We start from the raw sequence: 15,590 nt of genomic DNA, 5'->3' as shown, positions 1-15,590 counted from the left end.
AGTTAAGTGACAGAATGTGGTACGGTAGGTTCCCGGAGTTAAGTGACAGAATGTGGTACGGGAGGTTCCCAGAGTTAAGTGACAGGAAGTAGTACGGTAGGTTCCCAGAGTTAAGTGACAGAATGTGGTACGGTAGGTTCCCAGAGTTAAGTGACAGAATGTGGTACGGTAGGTTCCCAGAGTTAAGTGACAGAATGTGGTACGGTAGGTTCCCAGAGTTAAGTGACAGTAGGTGGTACGGGAGGTTCCCAGAGTTAAGTGACAGTAAGTGGTACGGTAGGTTCCCAGAGTTAAGTGACAGGAAGTAGTACGGTAGGTTCCCAGAGTTAAGTGACAGAATGTGGTACGGTAGGTTCCCAGAGTTAAGTGACAGAATGTGGTACGGTAGGTTCCCAGAGTTAAGTGACAGAATGTGGTACGGTAGGTTCCCAGAGTTAAGTGACAGTAGGTGGTACGGTAGGTTCCCAGTGTTAAGTGACAGTAGGTAGTACGGGAGGTTCCCAGAGTTAAGTGACAGTAAGTGGTACGGGAGGTTCCCAGAGGTAAGTGACAGTAGGTAGTACGGGAGGTTCCCAGAGTTAAGTGACAGTAGGTGGTACGGGAGATTCCCAGACTTGAGTGACAGTAAGTGGTACGGTAGGTTCCCAGAGTTAAGTGACAGTAAGTGGTACGGTAGGTTCCCAGAGTAAAGTGACAGTAAGTGGTACGGTAGGTTCCCAGAGTTAAGTGACAGGAAGTAGTACGGTAGGTTCCCAGAGTTAAGTGACAGAATGTGGTACGGGAGGTTCCCAGAGTTAAGTGACAGTAAGTGGTACGGTAGGTTCCCAGAGTTAAGTGACAGGAAGTAGTACGGTAGGTTCCCAGAGTTAAGTGACAGAATGTGGTACGGTAGGTTCCCAGAGTTAAGTGACAGAATGTGGTACGGTAGGTTCCCAGAGTTAAGTGACAGAATGTGGTACGGTAGGTTCCCAGAGTTAAGTGACAGTAGGTGGTACGGTAGGTTCCCAGTGTTAAGTGACAGTAGGTAGTACGGGAGGTTCCCAGAGTTAAGTGACAGTAAGTGGTACGGGAGGTTCCCAGAGGTAAGTGACAGTAGGTAGTACGGGAGGTTCCCAGAGTTAAGTGACAGTAGGTGGTACGGGAGATTCCCAGACTTGAGTGACAGTAAGTGGTACGGTAGGTTCCCAGAGTTAAGTGACAGTAAGTGGTACGGTAGGTTCCCAGAGTAAAGTGACAGTAAGTGGTACGGTAGGTTCCCAGAGTTAAGTGACAGTAAGTGGTACGGTAGGTTCCCAGAGTTAAGTGACAGTAAGTGGTACGGTAGGTTCCCAGAGTTAAGTGACAGTAAGTGGTACGGTAGGTTCCCAGAGTTAAGTGACAGAATGTGGTACGGTAGGTTCCCAGAGTTAAGTGACAGTAAGTGGTACGGTAGGTTCCCAGAGTTAAGTGACAGTAGGTGGTACGGGAAGTTCCCAGACTTAAGTGACAGTAAGTGGTACGGGAAGTTCCCAGACTTAAGTGACAGTAAGTGGTACGGGAGGTTCCCGGGGTCCTGCGACTAGGTTATTATGTGTATTGGCGGTTTACACGTGCTTTGTGGCCGGTTTTTATTTTATATTAATTATAACTTCTAAGAAATGATGCTTGTGACTCTACTCCTCTGCTGTATTGTTTGGGGTTAATTATAGCCATTGAAATATGATGAACTTTCAGAGACTAGAACTCAGAGACTAGAACTCAGAGACTAGAACTCACAGGCCTCACATTGAGTGATTGCACAGGAGCAGTTTCAGTGAAAGAAACTGAGTCTAGGAATTGTCTCCGTATTATTAAAACAGCTAAGGCTGATGGGTGTCTTGGGATGTTCTGGTTAACCACCTAAAAGAGAAAACGCATGAAAAGGGGGGATCTTTGGGGGCAAGTGTTAACGCGGTTTCCTGAGTAAGGATCTAAACATTTTACAAACGAATGTGTTAAATGACAACAGTTCACCGGCCCCTTTTCTGCTCTTTATCAGTCTCTGACAGCGCTCTCACGCGATTTTTCTTAGGAAAGTAACACCATTATTGAAGAGATATTTGAAAAAGGCTTACTTTTAAATCTAGATTTGACTGACGTGCTTGAGGGTAGGAATGTTGCCGTTGACACGAAAGGTCAATCGAGATGTTAAAAACCCAATCATGGGTAAACTTTAATGTTGTTCACTAGACTTGAAAATATGGATTAAGGTAGATGTGCCATTATGACTTTTGTATATGCAATATTATATGCAATGCCTCCGTATTAGAACATACATGTACTTCTCACATTCATTAAATTGGTACTTTGATTAAAGTGTACTTTTCTTCTTTTATATCATTTTCAGTTCGAAGGAGCTAATCAAACAAGCCATTTTAGACAATGATTTTATGAAGAATCTTGACCTGTCCCAAATCAAAGAAATAGTGGACTGTATGTACCCAGTAGAGTACAGTAAAGACAGCCTGATTATCAAGGAGGGAGATGTCGGCTCACTTGTGTATTGTATGGAAGGTAAGGATGGGTTAGGGTTACATAGTGGATTGTATGTACCCAGTAGAGTACAGTAAAGACAGCCTGATTATCAAGGAGGGAGATGCATGCAGGTTACGTCGTTATGTAGGCTAGGGATATAAACCTATAATAATATTTTTATGTCACATTTTAACAGATAAATGCCATTAATTAAAGACGCAAAAATAATCAAATTAGACCTACAGAAGAACCTCGCAGCCTACCTACTATCTCGGCAGTTTTAAATTAGACCTACAGAAGAACCTCGCAGCCTACCTACTATCTCGGCAGTTTTAAATCGCTTGGAATCCGCAAATTAGGGCAAGAATTCAGATTGAAGCGATGGCAGAATTCGAAAAGTCAACCCTTATACGTTTGTTCAGGATTTTTTAATTTTCCATATTGTGACAATGTTACGGCGAATATCAGAAATGGGGGTTGGTTGGAGAAAATACAGTTTACTTAAGGGCAATTCGATTGTTAGTTTTTCGCCTGGAAATCCTACACCGTGCACCTTTTAAAAATTATTTCTGTTCACAGTTTGTTATGCGTTGTAAACTGCGTTTGTGGAAAATTCATGTTGCACCTTTTATTTGGAAAGTCCCTCCCCAATATGCAACGTGATCTTTAACGTCACGTATAGTAGGCCGTGCATGTATGCCTATTTAGTCTTCTTATAGTCCCTCCCCAATGTGCAGCGTGAATTTTAATGTCACGTAGATCGTGCATGTATGCCTATGTAGTCTTCTTATAGCTGACTCACCAGGAAAAATCATGACCCAAGCTCAAAATGACGCCTGAATGCTCGTTACTGGCTCAGCAGTACGTCACGTGATAACGTTTTCCCGATTTATCACCGGAAGTCAGTTATTCGTGGCAGATTTGTTTTTGGTAATACATGCGTAAAACGATTCAACACGAGTTACCTGTCGCAATACATCTTTCTCTACAAATTTTCTTTTTACATTGCAAAAATGGTGATTTGGGCAAGCTTCACATTCTCTCAGAAAACATGTCAACTAATGGGAACTATAGTCCGGTGGCTTAAGGAAAAAATCGTGACACGGCGGATAAAAGCACCAAATTTTGCATGTGGGTACCTTTTGACATTCTAAATCAAATTAGAGCCGTAGCCCACGGAAAAAATTTACCGTTTGGCCAAAAAATCCAAAATGGCCGCCAATTTATTGAATTCTTTAGAAATATGTACATACCTATGTTGATTTTTATCAAATAAATTATTTTCTCAGAGTTTTCCACACCCTTATTACCCATTTTATTCATATATGTCAGATAGCAAACAAGTTCCCTTGGACTTTTTGAAAAAATCCAAGATGGCTGTCATTTGCCATAGAAACAGCCATAGGAATACTAGTGCACAACTATTACCAGCTAGAACGATACGTTGTCCACTATCAAATTAAGTCTGTTTCTCAGATCTTTGTTACCCACATAATATGTTTGTGGTGAGTAACTACGAAGTGTTCTTGGGCATTTTGGAAAATCCAAGATGGCTGCCATGTGCCACAGGAATTCTAGTATACGGGGAATTCAACTAATGGCAACTGGAAAGATTAGTTTTTCACTATCAAATTAAGCTGGTATCTGAGTGTTTTCCACATCCTTTCTACCCAAACAATATGTATGTGGTTAGTAACTAACAGTATTCTTGGGCATTTTGAGAAAATCCAAGATGGCCGTCATATGTAATAGGAATACTTCTAGTATTACAAAGGGTTGGAACTAATGCCAGCTAATTCAATATCAAATTCAGTTTATTTTTTTAGTGTTTTACACATTATTATTACACTGTGATACATATCTAGCAGGTAATAAATGTGCATATTTGATCATTTTGAGAAAACCCAAGATGGCCGTCACTGGCCATAGGAATACTACTGGAATTACAACTGCACATCCATGGCTTTTCATCTACTACCAGGGTGAATTTGTTTTTGCTTATCAAGTTTTGCCCATCCTTATTAGTCCTATGATATATATCTGGTGGGTAAATACTGTGTATCCTTGGATCTGAGAAAAAGATACCTACAATTTAACATAGGAATACTAATGGGTGGGTTTCAATTGCTGCTAGAGAGGCATATGGTTCATTATACAATTACATTTCCATGGGTTTGTTTTAAAAATAATTTATGGTTTTCATTCCATTTATTATTACCCCTATGATGTATACCTGGTCTGTAGCATGTGTGTATCTTTGGGTATTCTGAAAAAATTCAAGATGTCTGCCTTTTGTCATTAGAATATTCGAACACATAATCAAATAATGCTAGAGATACACCGAGTACGATTTAAATGTAGTTAACTTTGGGTCGTTTTTAAATGTTTTTCATATCCTATGAAAGACTATGTGTGTTTTGAAAGTGTATATATCCTTGAGTATTATTCGGAGAAAACCCAAGATAGCTGCCAGTTGTCATAGGAATATATCATTCAAATGCACATAGGTGTCAATTAATAGAACAGTTCAAATAAAGCCGTTTGATGTTTAAACATGTTGACATCCTTATTAACCTTACTCTTTATAAATCTGGTGTGTAGCAAGTGTGCATCTTGCATATTTGAGAAAATTCAAGATTGCTGCAATTCACAATAGGAATAGTACAGTCAACTACTGCCAGAGAAACATTGGGTTCAATATAAAATGAATTTTGTTTCTCGGTATTTCCCACATTCTTTTTGGACTTTTAGATATCTATCTGGTGGGTAACAAGTGTATACCCTTAAGTATTTTGAAAAAATATCATGATTACCCTCATTTGCCTTAGAAGTGCCTATAAAATCTAATGCACCAGTTTTCCTATGAGGAAAAGAAGGCCATCTTGGATTTCCCCAAAATGATAAAATATGGACATTAATTACCTAACAGATATGTGTCATGGGATAATAATACTAAAAAAAAAAGAATAACAACTGAATTCAGCTTCATTTTATTTGTAAGCCTATCTCTCACAGGTATTAACTGAACCCCATCTTCTACGGCTAATGGCAGCCATTTTGTTTTGTTTTGTTTTCAAAAAGGATACACATAACATTCTCATCACATATGTATTACGTTAATTAAAAAGATGTGGAAAATACTCAGAAACAAACCTAATTTATCAATTAATATTATATCTCCATGGCAGAAGAAGCCCTATGTGTATACTAGTATTCCTTTGATATGGGGGCCATCTTGGATTTTTCTCGAATTGCCTGTGAATAAAGGTTAGTTACTCCCCACAAATATATTATTTGTGTAATAAGAAACAAAATTAATTAGATAGTGGGCAATGCATCTTCCTAGTTGGCATTAGTTAGTTGAAAACCCTTGTACATGTTCTAGTATTCCTATGCCATACGGCGGCCATCTTGGATTTTTCAATAAGTCCAAGGACACTAGTTTGTTATCTGACACATATGCATAATATGGGTAATAAGGATGTGGAAAACATTGAGAAAATACTTAATTTGATAAAAATCAACATAGATATGTATATATTTCTACAAAATTTCACAAATTGGCGGCCATTTTGGATTTTTTGGCCAAACGGTAAATTTTTTCCGTGGGCTACGGCTCTAATTTGATTTAGTATGTCAAAAGGTACCCACATGCAAAATTTGGTGCTTTTATCCGCTGTGTCACGATTTGGCCATTTTTTTGCCCTAAGCAACCGGACTACTAGCCTGCTCTTGAAAAGTGACGCTGGTGATAGTTAACAAGACGGTCCGCCTCAAAGTCCCATTTTCTATGTTTATATATCCTGCTTTCCCATTCTAGGCCTTAGAAAAAGTTAAACTCCTGAAATTATGTACCTGATGTCGATATTCCTTTTGAAGTGTACACGAAGACAATGCATTCTTAACACCACTAAAACATTTAGAATCAAATTATGGTTTGAAAAGCTTAGATCCTGAAACATTAAATCCAAGGAAAGGGACGGATCAAGTTATGAAAATAACTTTATTCATGGAAAGTTCGATTTAGCCAAAAATTCCGGACAATATACCTTTATAGACACACTTTGCGTGTAAGACTCTGTCGTTCCTTATTTATATTTTAAAGGTTTCGAGTGAAAATCCTCAGTTACGAGAATTTTATGTACGATGAGCCTGGATGATTTAATTTCCATGAAAATAACAATCTGTAATGTTTAATCATTGTCACTGTGGTAACGGTCCGGGATGCCGCATCACTTCATCCGGTTCAAACCACAACACGCGTATCCAAACACAATCCTTTACACAACTAACACAATCCTATTAGTTTCCCGTCGCAATCTTTATTGGAGAGGATGATATCTCACCTAACACATTCGTCTACCTTCGTCTCCCCCTAACGTATACCATTTTTTTTACCTTGCACAATGTGTGGGCAGGAAATTTGATTTCGTGTGAAACTTTGACAATTAACATAATAAGAAACGATGCAGACATCCTATCGATCACCGAAATGTACAACTAAACCCAGTTTTATCTTCAATTATTGATAAACTGTGCTTCCAATATGACTTTGTGTTCCATTAAACGCGCGATTACATTCAGCCCCGTAGCAAGTGGATCTGCCTGACTCATTGTATACTTTACAAATATATTTCATTATTACAGATGGCAAGGTGGAAGTTACGAAAGAAGGCCAGAAACTATGTACGATGGGCCCTGCAAAAATATTTGGGGAGTTGGCGATCTTATATAACTGCACACGGACTGCTAGTGTGAAAGGTGAGAACGGGGCAAGTTGGCAGGTTTAATATGGAGATGACGTCATGGCAAAAGGAACATGGCTGGTTCTGTTTTCTGCCCGTTTTGCTCCGAGGTCGAGCAGCTGTTCGCCATATGTGACACATACAATTCCTAGTTAATTTTTACGCTCTTTCTTCATTCAACTGCTTCGTTATCATATGATATATGTATTTCGTATTTTCATTGAGCACATTAATGCATAATGACATGATTTAACAACATAATACATATGAATACCTGTTATGTTTTAACAGAAAACGGAAGTAGTTCAGTATCATTTTGTGCTAAAAGAATGGAATGAAAACTGAATAACCTTTAAATGAAAATAATTGGAAAAGCTTCAGCTTATACCTCTTCTACTTTATTATCCAATATTTTTATTTTGTTTTGTTTGTTTTTGTTTTATTTATTGACTAATAGTATTGGGATGTGATAATTCCCCCCGTTTCACAAAGAAAAATGCTTGTCGGTGTTATCTTAGTCAACAAAATCTCCCTTAGCATAATTTTCAATCAATTTTAATACAATTTCCTAGACTTGTATTTGCTATTATTCGTCAAAAAATGAATATGTAATATATATGCCTAGGTTGAATAGACATATTTTTTATTTTTTGCCAGCTCTAACAATGTGCAAGCTGTGGGCTATAGATCGACCATGCTTTCAGAGTATAATGATGAAGACAGGACTGCTGAAACACACAGAACACATGGACTTCTTGAGGAGGTAAAGTTCAGCTCTAGATGAAGTGTGCAGTTCTACTAGTAGGCTATACCACAGGATTACCAAACACGCTCAATATCCACTGCCGCCTACACTCAATTTAAAATTTAAGTTCGAAAATCACACTAGTATTCCCCTCTTGAAATTAGAATTTTGACTAACTGAAGCATAGTATTAAACCGTACCAAATGGCACCGTTTGCCCTCCAAAACACCAAAATATATTCGACCGGGCCCCGAACCGACAAGGGGTGAGAGGGTCGGCTTCGTATCCGAGGCCTGTCTATCCCCCCCAGAAAAAACGCCCCCCCTTCAAATCATCCTGGCTCCGCCCCAGGGCTGGGTTTGGAAGGTGAGCCACACCAAACATCGTCATCTGTCGAGTTCTTAGATATTAGAGCAGCTAACTGAAATATTTCAGCCTCATCTGCCCTATATCCAACCCTTTGATTATATAGTATTTTAACTAATTAATTTGAGGACGTGATAATATCCACGAAGTCTCCTTGCAACAGTGTCTGGACTGTACAATGTCTTGGCTCCTATTTGTTTACAACATGTCGAGACTGTAAGAGGTAGTGTGACAGTGAGAAGATCAAGGTGAATTATTCATTTTTGTATGTCGGATCATCCACAATAAGCCGTTAGTGTAAGGTTATTGTACACCGTATATACGCTATAATTCACGATGTCGAGCAGGTAGGAGTGGTATCAGGTTTTAAGGTATCCAAATATCACTTCTTTTCAAAGCTATTTTTTCAGCTCTTTTCTAGAAAGTTATGTCCAAGGCCGTTATTAAGGTCATACCGTTCTCAAGGCTGCAATTTGACATTTGCAGTGTACTGGCCTAGCTCCGAGGTGTAATTTGCATTCACCCAGCTGCAAAGACAAATATCACTGCCTGTCGCTTATACAGTTTGTAGTTTAGAACTTTGCAAAAACATAGTGCATCAACTTATTGCGGTGTTTTCTTCTGTTTTCCTCACCTAATGTATTGGAAACACTCAACAGCTTGCTTGCGAAAGCAGGTAATTCTTGAACTTTGCTTTTTATTCTCTATCTACTGATAAATATACTTAAATGTTTCTCCGTAGGTAGTCTTACAGATGGAGTTAATTTGATCTTTTCAATATCCCTGCTTAATTTTTTCAGAAATCGATACCTGTTGTTTTTTCTCATTTCATTCATAAGTTCAGCAAGCACGTCATTTGAGGAAAAAATTAAAAGTTGTTATTATCACCGGTCCTGCTTTTTGCTATCCAGCAGATTAAGTAAACTAAGTCTTATTACATGTGCATTCGTTTTTTTTCCAGTTGGTGAACAAATACGGTAAGCACCCAATGCTGTCGTGATACATATAGCAGTATAACTTGCATAGTTACTCCTACTTGCTAAGAAATAAAAAATCAATAAGACCGACCGGGGTATTTGGTCATAAGGTATCGTATAGTAACGGTCAGTTCCATAAATACGTTACACACAATGCATTTACGGATGAGTTCTTGGTGTTCATCTTTTGAAGTATTCGCAGTTTTGCTTGTTCTCTCCCCGTATATATGGGAATCAATACACAGGTGTTACTGAGCGTGCTGAGCAAGTTTTATGAATATTTTCCGATACGTTTCTCCATCATTTGCTGACCGGAAAGAAAGTATGGATTTTCATCAGGTTTTTATGCTGTTCTCAGAAATGCGTTTAAACGTAACCCTGAGTCTTGAGAGTAATGCGATTAATATGTACGTCTAATACTGACTGAAGATGTACGTCTAATCACTGACTGAAGATGTACGTCTAATCACTGACTGAAGATGTACGTCTAATTTAACCCTCAATGTGGCTTACAGATGGACGTTATGCATTCGAATTAACATTACCCCCCCACCAAAAACAATAATAATAATAATAAAATAATAATAGTAAAATACAAAAAGAATAACGCAAAACTGCCCCACTTTGTAGTTCAGAAACTCTTGCATTGTCATGCCGGCAATGCTGTCACATCCGTGACGCGACTGTATACTCCCGTCACATTGTCGCGTCCGTCTAACTGTGACCCTTGTCACAACAAGGACGTAAAATCTATTTACGTGCTAGGCCACAATACTACACTATATGTCCCTCACAATAACACAGCCGTCACATATTACATTACGTGTCTGTTGCACACATGGCTTACTGGTAAATACATGCAGCAAGTGACTTACAGATCTTTCTGGCTTTCTCTGACAAAATCTGAGTATGTATACAAGAAATTAAATTTTCATTTTTGAATTGAGTTTTGAACTGTGTACCCAAACACAAATTCCAAGCAGGACCCTAAGAAGGGGGTGAGCGGGATAGGGGATATCGGACACTGCAAGCTGTTGACCTCAGTACAGAACAACATCGAGTTTGCATCGCGTACAGCGTTCTTTTTTTACTGTCTGTTGTTGAATACCTGGAGTTTGGCATTAGCCTTCCAGTACATGTTTGTGAAGATAATTTCCTGGAACTGTATATAAATAAATAAATAATAAGGTGTCTGAAACAATCCCAAGAAATACCCACGTCTGCCCTCTACAGCAGTGTATTATAGACCAAAAGTGATTATGAGTTAATGTCAGAACCTTTAGCTAATGCCTTGCTGATCAAAAGTTTACACGGATCTCTTTAATCATAAAAAAGGATAGGCGTCATTTTTGACGAGAGAGACGGTTAGTTATGAAGCAGGGCAGTTATGTAGTTAAGTAATAGTACACATTTGCGCTATGGTTGCTTCTATAGTCAGGTTGTGTTTGGCATGGCGATTATTCACTCTCTCTCTCTCTCTATCTCGATAGGTTTTCTGATTCGGTTGCATTATGCAAATTTTCAGAGTGAAAGAACATTTTGGAAGTTCTTTCCATTGGACTTTCTCTGCTGAATTAATCATCAATAGTTTGTCCCTTAAACTGATTTAGCATTTAACCTTATGATGATGTATACCAGCGATTTTCTTTCTTGAATTTTCATTTACTTGTCAGAGTCAGCTGTCAGTATGGACTGGTTCATTGCCCATTGCTATCGGGTCCGGCCATATCAGACAGGTGGACCGGCCAAAGCTACAGCCAATAAACTGGCATTTTGTGAAGTCCAAGAACGGGGTTCATAACATAGGCACTCGTATTATAATTGAAAGGGGAAGTCTTCCTAGTTTAAATAGCCAAGAGCGATAGAAGAAAAATGCACTTTAATGTTGTGCAAAAGCTTACCGGTCAGTGTAGCTGTCAGGAATATTATTCAGTTAAACTCCATGTCTGCAGTGAAAAGTTCAGACCTGATGTAGCCAGAGCATGTGCACCGAAACCTACCTGTGTGGATGGTTAAGCTTGTGCTTCAGAATTCTTACTAGAGAAATGGCCAGACCTAGATTCCACATATAAATCTGAAATTAAGATTGTCCCTGTTACTTAATGAATTAAGGTTAGATGAAGTGCACTTGTATGAAAACTACACATAAAACCTTTAAATGTGCGTAAGTGGTCCATGTTATGTCTATCTTTCAAGTAGATGAAAGGAAAATGGTACACAAGTTTAATAGCCATTCTGACCACCGAGACCTATTATAGAGCAGTTAAACACTGGTATAACACATGCGCAATGATAAAAGTACATGTCGATCCTACAGGAAGATAGATTCCCCACATTATTGATATCTTCAAAGTACAAGTGTATGAACACAACTGAGGTAAAATGACCCAACCTAGCTTCCCGCACATAGTGACCTCTTTACGCTTCGTGGTTTAAACATTGCAAACCTGAAAGAAAGCTGAAAAAATATTTATATTTTTAGATACATTTTGCAAACTATTTTGAGGTGTGCAACTTTTATTACCTGCCAAAATTCTCATTCGTGATGAGAAGTGGATTCTGAATAAGTCAGGATTGCAAAGAAACAATAAAATATGAGAACGCGCGCACTCGCACTCGCACGTGCAAGCAAACGCGCACAAGTGTCTGGCAATGGATACCGCAAACACAGCTGGTCTGTAGCACGCGGGCTTGGAAAAAAGTCAGAAAAACTGCGGCATTTTCTAAAACAGATGCGTTGTGCGTACCAACTCTAAACACTATTAACACCCAAACCCAATATAGAGGTGCATTTCATGAGTTCAAGTCTCAAAAAATGAAATTGAATGAATTCGATGTAGTATCCAATTTTTTAAAACTTACACGTGTATAGAACAAAAATCCACAAATGTCCCAATTTTACGCCCACGCGTTTCTGTTTTGTAAGCAAATAAATTGATAACCGTTTGAAGTAAAAAAAGCGTAAGAAAGAACATATGTTACCACTGAATCGCCTGATACAAACACGATTATTAGTTGAGCGCTGTGGAAATTTGTGCAAGCTAAACACTATCATAACCCTATGAGTCATTAATAATGGAAAACTGACAGGAAAATACATTTAAATTGACCAGTTCTAGGAAAATTACTTTCAAACTAAAGATCATTTTTCTTTACAATGTCCACGTTGATGACTCTTTCAATAGCAGTAATTGTCAATTGTATAGAGAATTGAAAACTTTGTTACCTAAAAGTTATCTACCACTGGTCATATTCGTCGTGAATTTAAAACTCATTGACAGTTTCAAATTTTGGGTGTATTAGTTACAATGCCAACTACGCCTCGCATCCTTCGCATACCGTAAGGTAACGTATGTTCCACAGCAATAGAAAAGATACGGGACACGAGTTTAATAAATATTGATAAGATATTTTTTCGGGTTTTTTTTTTTTTTCGTAGAATTTATTGAGGTGTTTAAAAGTAACTCAGACATCAAAAGTGATAACCTATTACACAAACACGATCCACGTATCAAACGTCTTAATCATTTGCATGTAAAGAAATACAGATCCCAGAAACATCTAACCTACCACCTCTTTAAACGAAGCCTTTTTCAACACACCTATAGGTTTTCCAATACAGCAGAGAATTCGTTCAAAATGAGCTTTACTATCCTCTCTGAAAGGTCTAAATTGTCTTTCAGATTTCGGCACTTTTGGGAATTAAAAAATATGTATATATATAATGTTTGTTCCATCTATAAAAAGTAAGTGGTTCACAAAATTATGTTTTTAAGTCTTTCCATTGAGTGAGTATAAGACACATATATCACTTTACAGTTCAAGGGTCTCTACGGTCCTTATCAGTCGGTATTTAAGACAAAGTACAGGCTGCATGATTTCTTGTAAAAGTTTCCTTGAGATTCGTAAATGCTCATAATGTGTTTTTACTCTACCAACGTGGTCGATGAATTTTATTTTGGTTACTGGCGCTCTTGGGCTCTACTATAGTCGTCTCGTTCAAAAAATCGTATACAGCTTGCCTTTTTTTCCTGCTACTCCCATCCGTCGACCTTTCGACCAGTTCATCCCCTTTTCGCGAGTTCTCGACCAACGATTCCGGCAAATGCCAGTAGCAGCGGAAAGAAATCTGAGACAACGGTACGTCTTCGCAATCTTCCCAGCCACCATAACATGCAAAGTTTTCATCTTACTTCTTGGTGTAACTCGTTAAGCTTGACCCACTGTAGCTGAAAAAACATTTTCTACAAGTCATCATATTTTTAGGATGATGAGTCTTATTGAATATTATATGTATATATAATATTATTTTTATCCCTAAGGCCATAACATTTAATACAGGCAACAATTTGCTACATTGTTATTTTTGCTAAAAATGATTAGGGTAGTGGGGTTAAAAAATAAAATCGGCCTTGTTTGACCAAATCTTGACCAATCGATATTCTTTGTTGCCTTCTTTTTGTTCTAAATAAAACTATGAAAGTTTGTGGTACACTGGGATGGAGGAGACATAAAAGTAATTGCTTCTGCACAGTGTTAGCTTCGGTCCATAGCCTGCTGTATGATGCGTTCTGTCTTAATCTTGGGGCATGTGGGAAATTCAGGTGGTTCCATATTTCGTCTTCTACAATGGCTAAATCGTTGCCGGATAGCATTCTCCCTCTTTCTTATGGCATTAATCTATGACTGTAGTTCTTTAATTGTTCATTGTGACTGCCTTCAGTTTCTTCTCAATCGTTTCCACGTTGTGGCCACCTCGCACACACAACAAGTCTCTCAGGTGGTGATTGCTGTGGACATGCCTCGGCAACTTCTATAGCAGCTAGGAGTTCTTTCCTTTGGTGAAGTCTACGTTTTCGCGATTTAGTCTTAGCATGCCTCTTTTGTCTTTCACGACATTTAAGGAGGCGGAAGGTAGGCCTACATAGTATTTTGAACCCGTTTTCTTTCGCTTCCAAATAAGAGTCACCCTCATTTTTTTACGAGATCGATATATATATATTTTTAATCTCAGCTCTTGTTTTCGCATTTTTCTGAAATAATGATGTTCCGTTCGGTATCAATGTATTTGGCACTAAGCTCACTGCGCTCGTTGGCGATTATTTTTTCCTTCCATAGTCTTGTTTGACATTTATGTCCGTCTTTGACATTCATTTCTGTATTTGAATTAAATTTTTTATTACGACAAAATCATTCACTTCGCTTACATCGTTACTGAGGATTTTATGGATTTATTTACACTTGTAACTAACCTCATCTAATCTTTAGCTCGAGCAGACGTCAGAAAGAACCACCTGACATCTCAAACAGAAGCTTATAATTCTTTCGGAGCCAGTTTCCGGCACAAGTAGATTTTCACTGGTAACGTATGTTCCGGTAACGTATGTTCCAGGCCACCTAGTTTTTATTTTAATAAGGTGTTCTTATATATTTTAAAGTGATTCGATCATGTTAAATTAAATATGACGTAAGGACGTTTTTTATAAACATTTAAACCGTAACTAATGGGGCCTGCGTCATAGCTAATACTAGGTAACGTATGTTCCCTAGGAAAATTGACAAAATGTTTCATTTTGTACAAGTGCTTGGTGCAAGAGAAAACAATGTTTTCTTTTGCTGACAGAAAAATATATAGTGATTCCATGATAGTTTGACATTTCAGGTATGATATTTGGAGCGCGAGGGGAAAAATAATTTATTAAATGCTTATTTTACTGTCGGTAGGGTGTATTTTCCCCGTTTTTTTAATATTCAGTGACAGGCAAACTTAAGTCGCTAAAAAACAATTAACTGCTCTATACAGAAGCTTTTCATAATTTTTTACAACGTTATACTTGTAGGAGATAGATTAAAGAACAAACCCCGTGATGATTGAATTTTCAAAGTGATTAAAACGTTTCCACAGCTAGACGTTATGCATTTGTGACAGTAACGTATGTTCCTTTTTGGGGTTAGATGATGAATTATTTTTTATTATTCGTGGTTCCAGGAAAGTGAAACTTTAATACAAACTTCTTTATGTGGGACCCTAAAAAAATCAAACATAGTTTGTAATCTGTGCACTACAGATTTTTAGGAACATGTCTGTGACATCGTTTGCACCTCTATATTGGGTTTGGGTGTTAAGCGTCTATCGGAGGTGATTAGCATCAACGTTACTGTTGCCCCGGGACAATTAACTCCAGCTTTTTCCTAGCAGTGCTTAAATTTAGTAATACTGCAAATGTAGATTGTCTCTCCAAGATATACCTGTGGTGCCTTTGT

The 15,590-nt window shown here is 38.2% G+C and overlaps 1 protein-coding gene across 3 annotated transcripts in view; it reads left to right on the top strand.

Annotated features, from left to right (window-relative positions):
* The window catches only part of LOC147763282 (cGMP-dependent protein kinase 1-like), a 65,236-nt gene that overhangs the window by 26,804 nt on the left and 22,842 nt on the right, over positions 1-15,590 (top strand). For all 3 annotated transcript variants that reach the window (XM_087004505.1, XM_087004506.1, XM_087004504.1), the window contains exons 2-4: positions 2,366-2,532; positions 7,141-7,254; positions 7,896-8,001. In XM_087004505.1, coding sequence (XP_086860631.1) covers positions 2,366-2,532; positions 7,141-7,254; positions 7,896-8,001 — 387 coding nt within the window. The remainder of the gene's footprint in view (positions 1-2,365; positions 2,533-7,140; positions 7,255-7,895; positions 8,002-15,590) is intronic.

This window comes from Lingula anatina, chromosome 2 (genome assembly GCF_051362555.1).
Source record: "Lingula anatina isolate TDL-2025a chromosome 2, LinAna3.0, whole genome shotgun sequence".
Taxonomy (NCBI): domain Eukaryota; kingdom Metazoa; phylum Brachiopoda; class Lingulata; order Lingulida; family Lingulidae; genus Lingula; species Lingula anatina.
Note: the sequence above shows the minus strand (reverse complement) of the source record. Positions and strands in the feature narration are given on the sequence as shown.